This window comes from Protopterus annectens, chromosome 6.part1 (genome assembly GCF_019279795.1).
Source record: "Protopterus annectens isolate FY-2018-M chromosome 6.part1, PAN1.0, whole genome shotgun sequence".
In the NCBI taxonomy this organism is placed as follows: domain Eukaryota; kingdom Metazoa; phylum Chordata; order Ceratodontiformes; family Protopteridae; genus Protopterus; species Protopterus annectens.
In genome coordinates this window covers 73,447,625-73,461,729 of record NC_056738.1, presented here as the reverse complement: position 1 = coordinate 73,461,729, position 14,105 = coordinate 73,447,625, and the positions used below count along the sequence as shown (strand labels likewise).

The 14,105-nt window shown below is 40.3% G+C and overlaps 1 protein-coding gene across 4 annotated transcripts in view; it reads right to left on the bottom strand.

Moving 5' to 3' along the window:
• UBR3 (ubiquitin protein ligase E3 component n-recognin 3) overlaps window positions 1-14,105 on the bottom strand; it is a 4,226,407-nt gene that overhangs the window by 2,247,291 nt on the left and 1,965,011 nt on the right. For all 4 annotated transcript variants that reach the window (XM_044075499.1, XM_044075501.1, XM_044075502.1 and 1 more), the window contains exon 18: window positions 5,283-5,424. In XM_044075499.1, coding sequence (XP_043931434.1) covers window positions 5,283-5,424 — 142 coding nt within the window. The remainder of the gene's footprint in view (window positions 1-5,282; window positions 5,425-14,105) is intronic.

Sequence of the window (14,105 nt, the reverse complement as noted above, 5' to 3'; positions counted from 1 at the left end):
TCAAACACTAGACAGTACATTAAGGGCTGCAATGAATTTAGACCTTCCCTCAGTATCCACAGACATAAATGCACGACCAGCAATGGGTTTCTTATAAAAATACCCGTACATTATTAACTCAGTCTAACTTATTAGGAGCAGGAGACTGAAAACCTGATTCCAGGGTTGCCACCAGAAAGGCATCTTGCAAAGCCTCTAGAACTGGATGAATGGCCAACATCTTCAGAGTAGCCAAAAATCAGAAGGTCACTTCAACTTTTTTAAATATCCACTAGCACCCTGGCCACCCATATAAAATGATCCTTTGTTCTAAACAAAGTATCACCAAATGGAATACCACCTAGGGTGCTGCAAAGAACAAGACTTCTTAGGTGCCAATACCATAACCTACAAGAAAAGACATGTACGCCAGGTATCTCTTCTCCAAACCTGAGGACAGCCACTCCCCTGTGGGACAGGATTTCCCTTTCCTCTAAGGTAGGCTCCCTGACTCTAACGGTTGATCTTGTTTGGACTGCTGACTTTGAATAATGGCCATAAAATCCTAAGCCAGCCTAATCCAATCCTACAAGGGAGTCTGGAATGAAAGAAAATGAGAGGATACACCTGCTGCCTGTGAAGCAGGAGATAGCATGGAACCTGAAGACATGCACATCAAAAGCCTGGGCTAGGTCTTCCATTTAGAGGGAGCGGACACCTAAGAAGCCTGATACAAGCTGGCCTGCTCCTTAATGCCCAATTCTGGTTTCTTACAAATGCAAATGTCCTCACAGACTATCCACTTCCAATGCCATAGATGAAGTCCTAACTGCGACTCAAATGACTCATGTTTTGATTAATGACAAAACAGTGGAAAAGGAAAGGCCAGGAAGGATGGGAATGAGCAGCTGCAGCTGGCTCATCCATCCTAAAGAGAAGGGAGGCAGTACTGGCTTGCCACTTGACAGAAATACAGGGGGAGCATTAGGTGCTGCACCTGTGGAGAATGGGCCTGCTGAGTACACATTACCCAGCAGTGCACAACATTAAGCCAATAAGATGCATACAGAGGGACACATTTTTCTCATGGCAGACAGGACACTGTGGTGCAAAGAAGCTGCTATCAGAATTAGGAGCTCCAGGGGTTGAGAGACAAGTCTGTTAGGTCTGGAAGACTAGCTTTCACCCTGCCATCGTACTTGCGCCTCTGCAAGAAACAAATAGGCTGATGAAGCCCTCCAGCCAGGAAACAAATAGGAAAAAGGACTCTTGCCCTGGATGAAGTTGCCTGGCACCCACTCCAAGACAAGAATGAGTGGATCAATGGGGTGAAGTAATGGGGAACCATTAGGCAAAAGCTAAGGATCAAGCAGGAGGTGAAGGATAGAAAAAATGAAGAACTAAGACAGTAGGCTTCATCCTCTCAATAGCTATAAACCGGGAGTTGGTCTCGTATGTCTGTGTAGAAATACAAGTGGGTATATATAGGTTTGTACTAGGCTAGCTGTCCTTGTGAACTATTTTAAGTTTAGAAAATGAAATTAAACCTTGCGCCCTGTGTCTGTGACGTAAACACCTTAACCATTATGCCAAACCCCAATCCCACACTAGAATTTTAGCCATTAAATACTTCAGTACAGCTGCCAAGTATATAGATGCACCATCCCCAACCTGTTCAGCACAACTGCCCTTTCTCAACAATCTATGAACATGACCAACAGGGAACTGCAGTTTAGTTCAAAATGAATGAGCTTTAGCTGCTTTTGTCTGGGTGAATGTGCTGGGTTCCAACAATGTGCTAGCCTCCATTGTTGCATCATTAGATGCCTTGGATATTACAAATGCCAAAGCTGTATACAACAAAGAAAATCTCTGTACCCAGTTCCCTTATGCCTGAGCATATGTTTGTCATTACAAAGGGCTTGCAACACAGTAGTTTGTACATACATACATACATACTCTGGTGTGCGCTCAGTTTAAGATTTTTTTTTTACTTTACCATATGTTAAACTTCATGGTAGTGGTGGTGACTCGGAAAAAGCACTGGATAAAACTGAATTGTTTTGGCAGCTCATCTTGAATTCACCAACTGGTTTACATAGTATTAGTATCAAACTTACTTCACAATCTCATAGTATAAAATAAAGTTTGTATGTTTTCCATATATCTTAAATATTCATGAGAAAGTTGTAGCTTTTAACTATGATGGTTTTAATTATTTTATTACACAAAAATATTATAATTATTTCTTCCTTTCACATATACAGAGAGCCTTTACATGAAATTGTTGAACACTGAATTCACTGTCTGATGAAGTCCAACAAGCTAAGGGATAAAGCTGCAAAGGAAAAGACGTCATCTTAACTTTGTACTTGTCCATCACAGAGTCCTGAAAATCCACGAGAAGGCCAACATTTCTTAACATCTCCTCAAAGGAATAATCACCAAGAGTTGCAGACATGCTTACTTCAGAGGACATTAAGGAGATGAAGAATATGGCTGCATCACACTGTGCTCATACAGGATATCTAAAGTTCTCAGTAATAGGTGAAAAGCTCTGTTGAAGCAAGGTTACTTTCATTACCATCCGATGGGATACTAACTAGTATGTAGTTCCGAAAAGTCACAAAGTTTCACCCAAACCAGAATGTTCCAGACCAAGGCCTGTGGTACAAAGTTATGAAGCCTTAAGTACAACCCAAGTGACCGGTGTTTGATTAGCTGCACAGGTGCTGGAGGGGATTGTGTAGGGAAGATGGGTTGAGTTGTAGATGGCATCTCACCCCTCCTAGGGGGTGAACTCTGGGGTCTATATCATATGAGCAAATCATACAAATTGCCAACCCTCATTATATCGAATGTACCGGGCCTCAAAGTGCTTTTCTGAGACCGCGGTACAGTGAAGAATGGGATATTTGCCCTTTCCTCACTGTAGTGCAATCTTGGAGTTGGAATATATATTTAGTGGGGGGGGGGGGCAGCCCCCCACAATAGGAAGTTCGAGGTCCGGTACGTTTGATATTATGAGTGTTCACAATTTGTGCGAATCGCTCATATGATATAGACCTTGAACACTGACCTGCACAAAATCAGTGATGTTTATCAGCCTCTCAGTGGATGGTGATCACTGGTGGAAGTAGCTAGGGCAAGCTTATGGAAGTACTACTGTGATTCTGCTGGCTGTCTACATTGTGAGGGTAGAAGGGAATGGGGCTGGGACCTTCAAAGGTCAAGTAAGCTGGCATGTTCCTCAGTGCCCATCTCTTGTCTCCAGGGTAACAAATGGGCCAAGAAAGCCCCAGAATGGAAATAAATGGAATGTAGGACCCTCACATATTCTGGGGATGCTTAGCTCTTATTCTCTGGAGGAATAAATGAGCTGATGGATCTTGGGTACAGGAGCCATTAAGGAGGTCCCAAGGAAAATGTTAAAAAAAAAATCCAGAATGTGCCACACATGCACTGGTCACTCTGCAAGTGAAGGAGGCTAGGAAATTATTCAATAACTGAAACATAGTTTAGCTGACAGGACTGACATTGCATATGAATACAGCTGATTTCTTTGCAGCAGGCATTGATGACAAGTCCATCAACAGTGTGGTCAATGGCATCAGAGAAAAAGGTGCCAAAGAAAACAATCCTTAATGGTGGGAAATAGAACTCCAAATAAACATTCATCATTACCAACACTGTGGAGGGTGACTGAGTGGTCAAACTCTTCCACCCACAAAGTACGTAAAGGCAAGTTACTCTAAAAACAGAAAAGCATGCCCTTTAAGCAATACACTCAGTGGTATGCTTCCTCAACATCTACATTGAGGAAACAACCACTAAAGGCTGATTCAATGATATTGCAAGGAAACTTCCTTGGAGAAGTGAAACACTACTATAGTAGACCTATCTAATTTTCTGGAATGGCGGTGATGCATTTCCCAATGACTTTCCAACAATGCGAAACAGTACAATTTCTTCTCATAAGAATGGGAATTCTCTTTTTTACCTTTTGCCTTCTTTTATAAATGGTATAGCAGCATTCTGGTATGCAACAAGAAATGTAGTATCCAAATTAATCTGAGTGCCTGAAACAATAACAATCTGCAGAAGTCCGTCTGTCTTAAGAAGACATTTTTGCCTGTAAAAACACTAAAAACTGAGAAGTAGGCATATTTCTGAGCACAAGCAAATGGAAAAGAATTCAGCAGAAAGTCTGCCAAATCAAGGCGGAAAGACACAAAAACATAACGGGCTAATACAGCAGAACCTATTCCCATTTGGAGGCAGAAAGAACTGATGACTGAGCAGGCCCAATCTGCTTTCTGTTCTTGTTCTCTAGTCCAACAATGAAACAGCTGTAAATAAGTTACAGTGGAGCCAATAAGGAAAAAGCTTTGAAGTCAGGGCACCCTCTAGTGATTACAGGACTTGGGTTAACCCTCTTCTGAATCCAGTTTATCTAAAAACCACTTTGTTCAAATGAGCACTTCTATATCTGACAACTACTATGAACTATTAACAATAAAGCACACAATCTGCCAGAGGAAACACTTTTACAACAGAAGGGGAGTATGATGGGGTTGTGCTCCCAAAACATCTTGAATAACTATGAAAAATGCACTCATTGGAGACTGATGCCTTAAGGCTTGGAGCACTCAACTAGACTGGAAAGTTGCAGAATTCTAAGTAAACATACCATGCTGCACGTACCATGGTTACTTCTGTGGCTCAACAGCAAACTAGTCAGCTTTTCTGCCTCACAGAAGACTCTGATGTGAAGTCACTGCCTGAGCAGGGTTTACACATTCCCCTGGTTCAACATACATTTCACCTAGGTGCTCTATTTTGTACCTACCTCCTGAAGACATGCTGGTAGTGTGGTTACTCTAAACTGTTCACAAAAATACACCTTTACCGTTGTGACCAAAGTTATGGCACAAAAAAGTTTACGAGAACAATCTACATACCGAGTCAACAAATCATAAATGTTTAGAACTGTTCTGGACCACTTAAGCATCTGAAAGCAGACTGTTTATATCCTACTCATCTGAAGGATCTACTTGTATAAGAATTAACTGCTGAACATTTTGAAGCACAAAGAACTTCAGTAACAGAAAATAATTGCAATGTTGACTTAAAAATCACCAAATAAATAAGGAGAAAAAATGTACTACTTCAGCACCTCCAAAAATAGATCACTTATTGCACTGCATTAAAATCTTCCTCTTATAGCAAGATATTAAATTTGTGGTGGTAAGTGCTACCTACCTTTTGTCAGAACATCGGGTTACATCAGTTTCATAACTTACCTTTGGGTGTGTACATTCCCTGCTGCATAGAACCTCCAGGTTCAAACACAGGTGCTTTAAAATCAGCAACAGAAGCAAGCACAGTTTCAAAACTTAAGCACCCAGGCATAATACCACTTTTAGGGTTAGGATTCTCTGGAATGTATTAAGAGTTAAGAAGACTTCAAACTAGAAAAGAATCTGAAAAAAAATCACTGAATGTATTTATCATCAAGCTAAGTGAAGTACACAAAATGTAACAACTTCAGCAGCAAAAGTAAATAAAAGTACCCCAAATAAAAATCTAATGCATAAGATGTTCAGACTGCATGCAGAAATTCAAAACAGAGAACCATAATATACCAAGTCAATGAAATGCTTGTAAATAATTAGGAATACCAGAAAAAGCAAAAAAATAAGTAATTAATTAAATAAATAAAATAAAAACGCAAAATGTTTTATGACAGCTTTCAGCAGTCACCATGTTATTTAATGGAAATACAGCAGTATATGACATAAAGGAGGGGTATTCAAGAGCACACAGTGCACCATGCAGCCCTGTTTCTAGCAGGATTGCTGACTGCACTACAAGGGAGCGAGTCAAAGACTGCTTACAGCTGTACAGTGAAATTAAACTTTAGGTAAACAATTCTAAAGTGGTCTGCAGGATAACTATGAAAATGCGGCAGTCTGGGGGTGCAGCTAATGTAATTTAGCCATGTACTCTGCCCCCCCCCCAAATTTACTCAGTGATTGAAATAGCACTGTGATTCAAAGACAAGGTCTACCATTTTATGTCAGAGCACAGCAGTGGGAGAATGGATGCACTGTGTTGAAGTGTACACAATACTTTCTATGAAAGTAGTAAGGCAGTTGGCACCACAGCAGGTAAGAACTGTGTGTGTGTGTGTGTGTGTGTGTGTGTGTGTGTGTGCGTGTGTGTGTGTTTGTGTGTTTGTGTGTGTGTGCGCGCACACATGAGAGACAGAGAGGGAGAGAATGGATGCATCTGTGTAGGTGCCTGGGCCATGGCACTGCATGGGATGGTAGAGGAGAACATTAATGCAGTTGCTCCAGCTGAGTTGTGTGTTTGATTCAGTGACATGCAAGTTAATTGCTAATACACTTTTGCACTACACAGCACTTGGATATCTTTCAATCACTACTTAGCTCTGTAGCACTTCTAGAGCACAACACAAAAACACTATTAGTGTTACACAGCTAACCTTTCTAAATATCTACACAGAGAAAAATATCATGCAAAGTTCTTCCATCAAATTTCTCTCTGGAAAGTCAGTCAGCTAATGGTTTGGATTTATTTTTCCTACTGATTACTATTGCAATATGACTTCTTTATCTCATCAAAGGGAATACAGTTACCCAAGGCAAACTATTGCATTGTTTCCTTGACTTACCTTTACTGTAGCAGTGATCAGTTTACATCATTGGTATAGTCTTCCACTTCAACAGTTTATGATCACTATAATTGTGAATTCACGGAATGCTCCAGTTACACAGGACAACAATGTAAAAACAAAAGTAAAGGGCACAGAGCTTTGAATGTTCATCTGACATGGGCTTTGCCTTTTTCTTACTTTCATGGTTCCATGGTTTTCTCCAAGAAAACTGTTAAAAGTCTCTATTCTATTTCCTATGAAGGAAGGTCTACACAGATGGTACATGCTAGTCTATGTCATAAGAAAGGAGGAATAACTGAAGAAAGTATAGTCTATGAAGTCGAAACATGCTAAAACCGTCAGTGTGCAGTTAGCTGGATAACTCACAAGCTGAGGTCTCCAGCTCCCCTTACATAGTGAAGTGAATTCCATGGGGCAGGACAGGAGACCTGGGAGCTACAAAGGATGGTCACAAAGGTAGTGACTTGGCTGTGTTACAATCCTATCCCCTTCAATGTGGATATCACATTTGTAGGACAATCCCTGCAATGAGGACTGATTCACAAGCGTTTCTGCCCTAGGTGCTGAGAAACAATGCCTCTCAAATACCATCCCCAACTTAGCGCCCTTCAGTTTTCAGTGGGGCTACATGAAGTGGCCTGTATCCAGAAGAAAATCACCCTTTGGTGCTGGAAGACCAGAAGACTGTGGGTTCTATTCTCACTCCAGGTGATTCGATTGCTGACACTGCAGTCCTGTATTCCTGAGTGCATCATCCCCTTGGATGAAACATTAAACTGAGGTCCCAAGTGGTAAAGTTGGTGGTAGCTCATGTACATGTTAAAAATCCCATTGTACCTATTAAAAAGAGTGGGAGCTTTATTTATTTACATATAACAAATTCTCATTTCTTAACATTATCTTCATATTCATTTTACGAAAATTATACGTGTTTATATACAACACATACAATAAGTTATTTAATACACACATTACTTATCTCCCCATTCTGTGTTCCACAACCATCTTTCTATTTTAATTGCACTTTGCCCATTCCAAATTTGATTATATAACAATTCTTGACATATGTTCCATACCATCAGTAAAGCAGCAATTACTAATTTAGCCATAAAATCCACATAATTTTCATTTTCATACAATCCATAAATGATCATATTCATATCTAATCTTGAAAAAAAAATCCAAATTTTCTTTCATACAAAGCCCATACAAATTTGATCCTACTACATTCTAAAAAATGTTCCATTGATTCTTCTTTCTCACATATTAGTCATTCTATCACAACAGATTTTACTAGAAGTTTTCCAACACGGGTCTCCACAAAAAATAATATATTTCTTCAATATTATTAAATCTCTTCCTTCTTTCCTTTATAAGTTTTTGTATTTTATCATAATTTCCCATCACACCTTAACATAAAAAATCCATTAAATTTTCATTCAATTTTTCTAGAAACTCTACTTTCATATAATTTATATTCTACCTCTTTGTTACTTCAAAATATTCTCTCTCATCCTCCTGTAATTCATTCTTTCTTTTACTACCCATAGCCTACACATTCTTATACTTTTCTCACATACATTTCCAACACATTCCTTCTTTACACAATTTAGCTTTTTATAATCTAGAACAAATGCAGTGAGACATGAAATATAATCAGATTTATTAAACCTCCAATTGAGACTTAAAATACAAAACACCTCTTTTAACAGGGTTGTATTGGCCCCCAAAATAAAAATCATTTTCTAAAAACTCTTTTTCCAAACATGGAAACACCCAACCCAATAACCCAACCTGCCTAAAACACAGACATGAATTAAATAAATATTCTGCCTAAAAGACAACTCAAATGTTTTCTATATGTTGGTAATACTAACTTCTTCTAAAAACATCCTTCCATTCCATGATTACTTTATCCCTCTTCCAAATGAAATTCCTGGAACATCAATTTGCACCATATACACCAAAAATAAACACATAAAACTTTAATTAATCACCAAAACTCTTACCCTTATTTTTGATAATCGTTAAACCAACCTTTTCCATACATTATGCTATTGCTATAACAGATTTCCTAATCCAGCACCTCTCTTTTGCTAATATAATCACATCATCAGCATACGCCATAAAAAATAGGAACTTCTCTTCCATTTTACATCTTAGCCACACCTCTTTTAACACTTTCTTTAACTCTGGTTATTACAGCATTCATGACCATATCAAACAGAGTGTCACTTAAGGGGCAACCGTGCTTTGCCCTCTTTTGATTTTATTTCTATACGTAAACCACTCATTAAGAAATTTATGTGATTTGTCATATACTGACCTGATCAAGTTTACCAACTGTTTATGCAATCCATAATGAAATAAATTTCCGATAGTTTTCTTGATTAATGTTACCATAAGCCTTTTCTACATCACAAGCTCATGACTTTGAGTCACTGTTATCTTTTATAATACTATTCACAACTTCCTTAACAATAAGCATAATATCCTTTATACATTTCCCTTCAATACCATAAACACATTAATCTATTAAATTCAGGAAGACTTTATTCAATATTTTTTGTTAATATTTTCAAAAGTAGTTTATAATCTGTATTATGAAATGTCAACAGCCTCCAGTTTTTATATTCTTCCCCTTTTTTCTGTATGAACTTAGTTATTTCTTCACATACTCTACCAGAAATACCTTGCTCAAACCAATAATTCATAATCCTTATCATCATTACCAATTTTTCATCTTCTTGCATAAATTCATTGTCCAACCTATAAGGTCCCAGCATACTCACTGTTTAACTCGTCTTAAAATCTCTTTCAAATCTTGACTTCAGTCTTCCTTATAATTTTCTTTGCCAAAACGTTATGCATTTTTTAACACCCTAAGTCACATCCTGTTCAATTTCTTCACCATATAATTTTGTAATATATTTTTAAACTATATTCATAGCACTCCTTACATCATATACTTCTATACTATCTTAGAATATGATGCTGGCCATTCTTCCTACAGCTTTTTTAAGCTTTTTTCCCCGGTCACAAAAATCTTTGCTTATATAATAGGGAAATTATCTTTACCAAATTTTCATGTCTAATTTCTTTCATCATTTTTACGACAACCTTTCCATTACCTTCTAAGCATTTTTTCATATTCTGCTAGAATCCTATTACATTTACTTTTTTTCTGTTTTTCCAAAAAAAATTCTCAAGCGTCATATATTTTTCTTGTATTTTTCTTTAAATACAGACTTCTAAAAAAAGTATCATACTTAAATGATCTTATCACAGCTGCTGAATTTCATTAAAAAATACTTCCTTTGCTGCCTCCCTTAATAAGTATATTCATTCATACCTACATCAACTTCTTCAATCAAATGTGGAGAGCTGACACCTTCCTCAATTTCAAATATTACTTCAGTCTTTTTTGTTCCACATTACTATTTTCTTCAACAACTTCATTTACCACTTTGCAGTCAAACCACAGATGATCAGTTCACTAATTTTATAAATTTAATTTTACAATTATTAAAAAACCATAATAGAAACATGTCTTAGGTTGTTCCCAACACCTTAGAAAAATGGAATTTCCTGAACAGGAAGCCAGGATAAGGTGTACACAAGAACAAGTTGAGTCGTTTTTTAGGTAGAGGCCCTGGGCATGGGGTTCGGGTGGCATGGTTCAGGCATGGGAGAAGGTTTGAGCCCTTGAAAGATGGATGGAGTCGGTTTATGGGAAGTCAGTCAGAAGCTGGTGCCTGAAGCTGGTGCCTGCCTGCACAGCGCACCGGACCAAAAGGGGTAGAGACACAGGTTCCACAGTTGAAGGATCTGCAGCATGCGGACTTAATTAGTCTCAGTACAGGCCTCAGTGATCTGAGTAGCAGGTGTGCAGGGGCTGCAAAGTGCCTCTCTGAGAGTACGGGGAACTGGGCTTAGCTTAGAGGAGAGGCGGCTTTTGGCAGACCTGTGGCCCTGTCTGTGTCTTCTTTCTTCTTTTTTTTTAGAAAACGGTAGTCGGGTGACTTTACGAAGACATATCTGGATAATTGAACAGAGTACCAAAATATTTAAAACCAAAATGTGATGACTGCAACAGTGAAACATTAAGTGTTTTGTGAAAGGTGAACTGTAGACCAGGAAAGCTGCTTCCATTATGGAGACTGTGTCCAGCCGAGGCAATTGTTTTGCATGTGATGAGAGAAGCAGAAGAGATTTGATTGATCCAAGAACAGGTTTGTTTTTTTTGGACCTTACTAGAGAGAGCCCTGGGGTGGAAAGAGATGAAGAGCTGGTAAAATGTTCTGAAGGACTTAGTTTTGTCTAAGTAGAATCTGTTCAGAAACTCTGTGAGTTTTTCCAGCACAAAATTGAGGTCCCAGGGAGGAGGGATGGATTTTCTTGGTGTTCTGATATGCAAGACCCCTCTCAGGAAAAGTTTAACGTCCAGTCTGGAAAGCAGAGTTGACTGTAAAGGCAAGCAGGCTGAAATGGCAGAAAGGTGGACTTTCCCTGAAGAATATGCTAGTCCTTCCTTAATGAGCTCACATATATAGCTCTGCCTGAAAAGGATCCCTGTCCTTAAGGGAACACCATATTGAGAATCTCTGCCATTTAGACAAATAGATTTTTCTAGTAGTTGGTTTCCTGGCCTCCCTCGGGACTGAGAGCATGTCCTCTGCGTATTGTTGTCAGAAAGGGATCACAAGTTGTTCACCCATAGAGTTAGGTGCAGCAGAGACAGTTGAGGGTGAATGAGAGTTCCCTTACGTTGTGTTAGTAGGTCCACCTTGTAGGGTAACTTGTGATTGCCCTTGGCTAGGGAGTGAAGAAGGGGGAACCAGTGTTGCCTTGGCCAATAGGGGGTCACCAACAAGATTTCTGGTTGTTCTTTCTTGATTTTCAGAAGGACCTTTTGTATTAGAGGGAAGAGAGGGAAAGTGTACTGGAACATTCCTTTCCATGGAAAGCTGAAGGCATTCACTCTCCATGCTAGAGGAGTGTAATCCCTGATGCAGAAGGTTTGTAGTTGTCTGTTCTGGCAGGAGGCCAACAGATCCACTTGAAGTGTGCCCCACTGGTGGACGATGTCTAGGAAGGTATCCCTGTGCAACATCCATTCGTGTTGTAAAGAGGATGTTCTGCTGAGCAAGTCCGCGTGTTTGTTTTTCTGAGAGCGGATATAAGAGGCCTGTAGGAAAAGGTTGTGGTTGGCTGCCAGATCCCAGATTTGTAGGGTTATCCAGCATAACTGGTAAGCCTTTGTCCCTCCCTGTTTGTTTAGATACCACATGACATGCGTTGTCTGTCACAATGTGGAGTAGCCCTGTTTGCAAGATGGGAAGGAAAGCTTTTAGAGCCAGCAAGAGAGCAGTCATTTCTCTGACACTGATGTGCTGTTTTTGCTGGGGAGGGGTCCAACACTGTCGTACCCTGAAATCATGTAATGGTGCCCACCACCCCAGGTCTGATGCATCGGTGTGCATGAATTGGGTGGTGGTGGGGAGTTGTAGAGGAATGCCCTGGTTCTGTAAAATTTGCTGAATCCACCACCGCAGCTCAGTTTTCAGGTAGGGCAGAAGGGGGATAAGTTCGTCTAGTGGATGTTGGTTCTGAGACCACACATTCTTTAGGTACCATTGGAATTTTCTCATGTGCATCCTTGCCAATGGCAGCATGGAATTAGTGGCTGCCACGAGACCTAGAACTTGCAGAAATTGTCTTGCAGATAGGTGAGATACTGAAAGTAGGTGTTGAAAATGGAAGGAGAGAGATAGTACTTTGTCTGGCGGGAGGAATGATTTAATCAGGTCTATCCTGATCCTGCAGCCTAGGAATAATTTGTCCTGTTAAGGAAGAAGAGAGGATTTCTGAAGGTTTAGGGTGAAACCCAAGTTGCGGAGGAGAGACATGGTGAACTTGAGATGGGTCTTGTAGGGTGGACTCTGAATCTGCCAGAATGAGAAAGTCGTCCAGGTAAGGGAAGATTTGGACTCCCTTGGTTCTGCAATAGGCAATGGCTGCAGCCAAGCACTTTGTAAAAATTTTGGGAGCCGTAGACAAGCCAAAGGGCAAGGCAGTAAACTGAAAGTGTGAAGAGTGGCCAGTAAAACGCAAAAACTTCCTGTGGGATGGCCTGATAAGGATGTGCAGGTACACATCCTTTAGGTCCAGAGTGACCATGAAGGCTTGGGAGGGGATGAGGGGTAGGAGGTTTTGAAGGGAGAGAATCCTGAAGGAGGGAACCTTCAGGAACAGGTTGAGATAAAAGTCTAGGATTTGTTTCCAAGAGCCATCCTTTTTAGGAACTAAGAACAGAAGAGGAATAAAATCCTTATCCTTCCTGTCCTGAGGGAACTGGTTCTATAGTTCCTGGAGTCAGGAGTTCTTTCAGTATGAGAGGGAAAAAATGAAGCAGAATTTTTGGAGGGAAAGGAATTCTTTTTGGTTTTGGTCTTTCCTTCCAGGACAGGAAATATCCTTTTTTGGATGATGGAAAGAACCCGAAGATCTGCTGTGATGGATTTCAAGAAGGTAAGGCGGGCAGACAAAGGCAGTAGAGCAGGACAGTTATGCTGAAGAGAGGCTCCCTCTGTCTGGAAAGGGTTGTTTGGCTGGGGGCTGACAGTTGGGGGGTCTTGAGTAAGGCTGTCTCCTGGATGCCCTGTGGGGCCTCGAGGAGGAAGGGCATGACGCTGAAGCAGTCCTTTTGATAAAGGATGTTTTTGCTGGGTAGTTCCTATAATATCTAGGAAGGGGGACACCAGCATATGCCATGTCCTGCAGTTCTTTGCTTTTCTCTTGTAAGTTTTTGAAAAGTTCTGCTGAGTTTTTCCAAATAAAAGGTTGTGGCCCAAAGGAGCATCCATGATTTTGGATTTAAAATCCTCTGGTAGAGGTTGTAGGCGAAGTCAGGGGTATCTGCGTAAGGCAGATGCAGAGGCAGCAGACCTGGCTGAAGCCTCTGCTGCATCATAACTGCACCTGATAAGAGTGCCTGGCTACTTGTGTAGCTAGAGAGAGTTTTGATGCAATGTCAGCTTTGGTTGGACAGTCTGGGGTAGAAGCCAGCAAGATGGAAGCCTGGGAGACAAGGTCCAGGGAGTATTTAACCATGTGGGTTTGGTAATTGATATCCCTGAAGGCCAGGTTAGAGGAGGTGTATACCTTCTTACCCATTCTGTCCATGGTTTTGCTGTATTTATCTGTTGGCAAAGGTGAAGCAGAGGGTAACTGCCTAGACTGTCTGTCTGGAGACACAGCAATAGCTGCTGGGTCAGCCAGGGGAGGTTTCACCAGAAATTTCTGGTCATCAGGCACTTTGTAAAATCTATCTGGCCATTTAGGGGCAGAAAGTTGGGAATCTGGGTTCTTGGAGACACAGTTAAATGCATGCAGGAAAGCTGGAAGCACAGGTGGAACCAGCTAA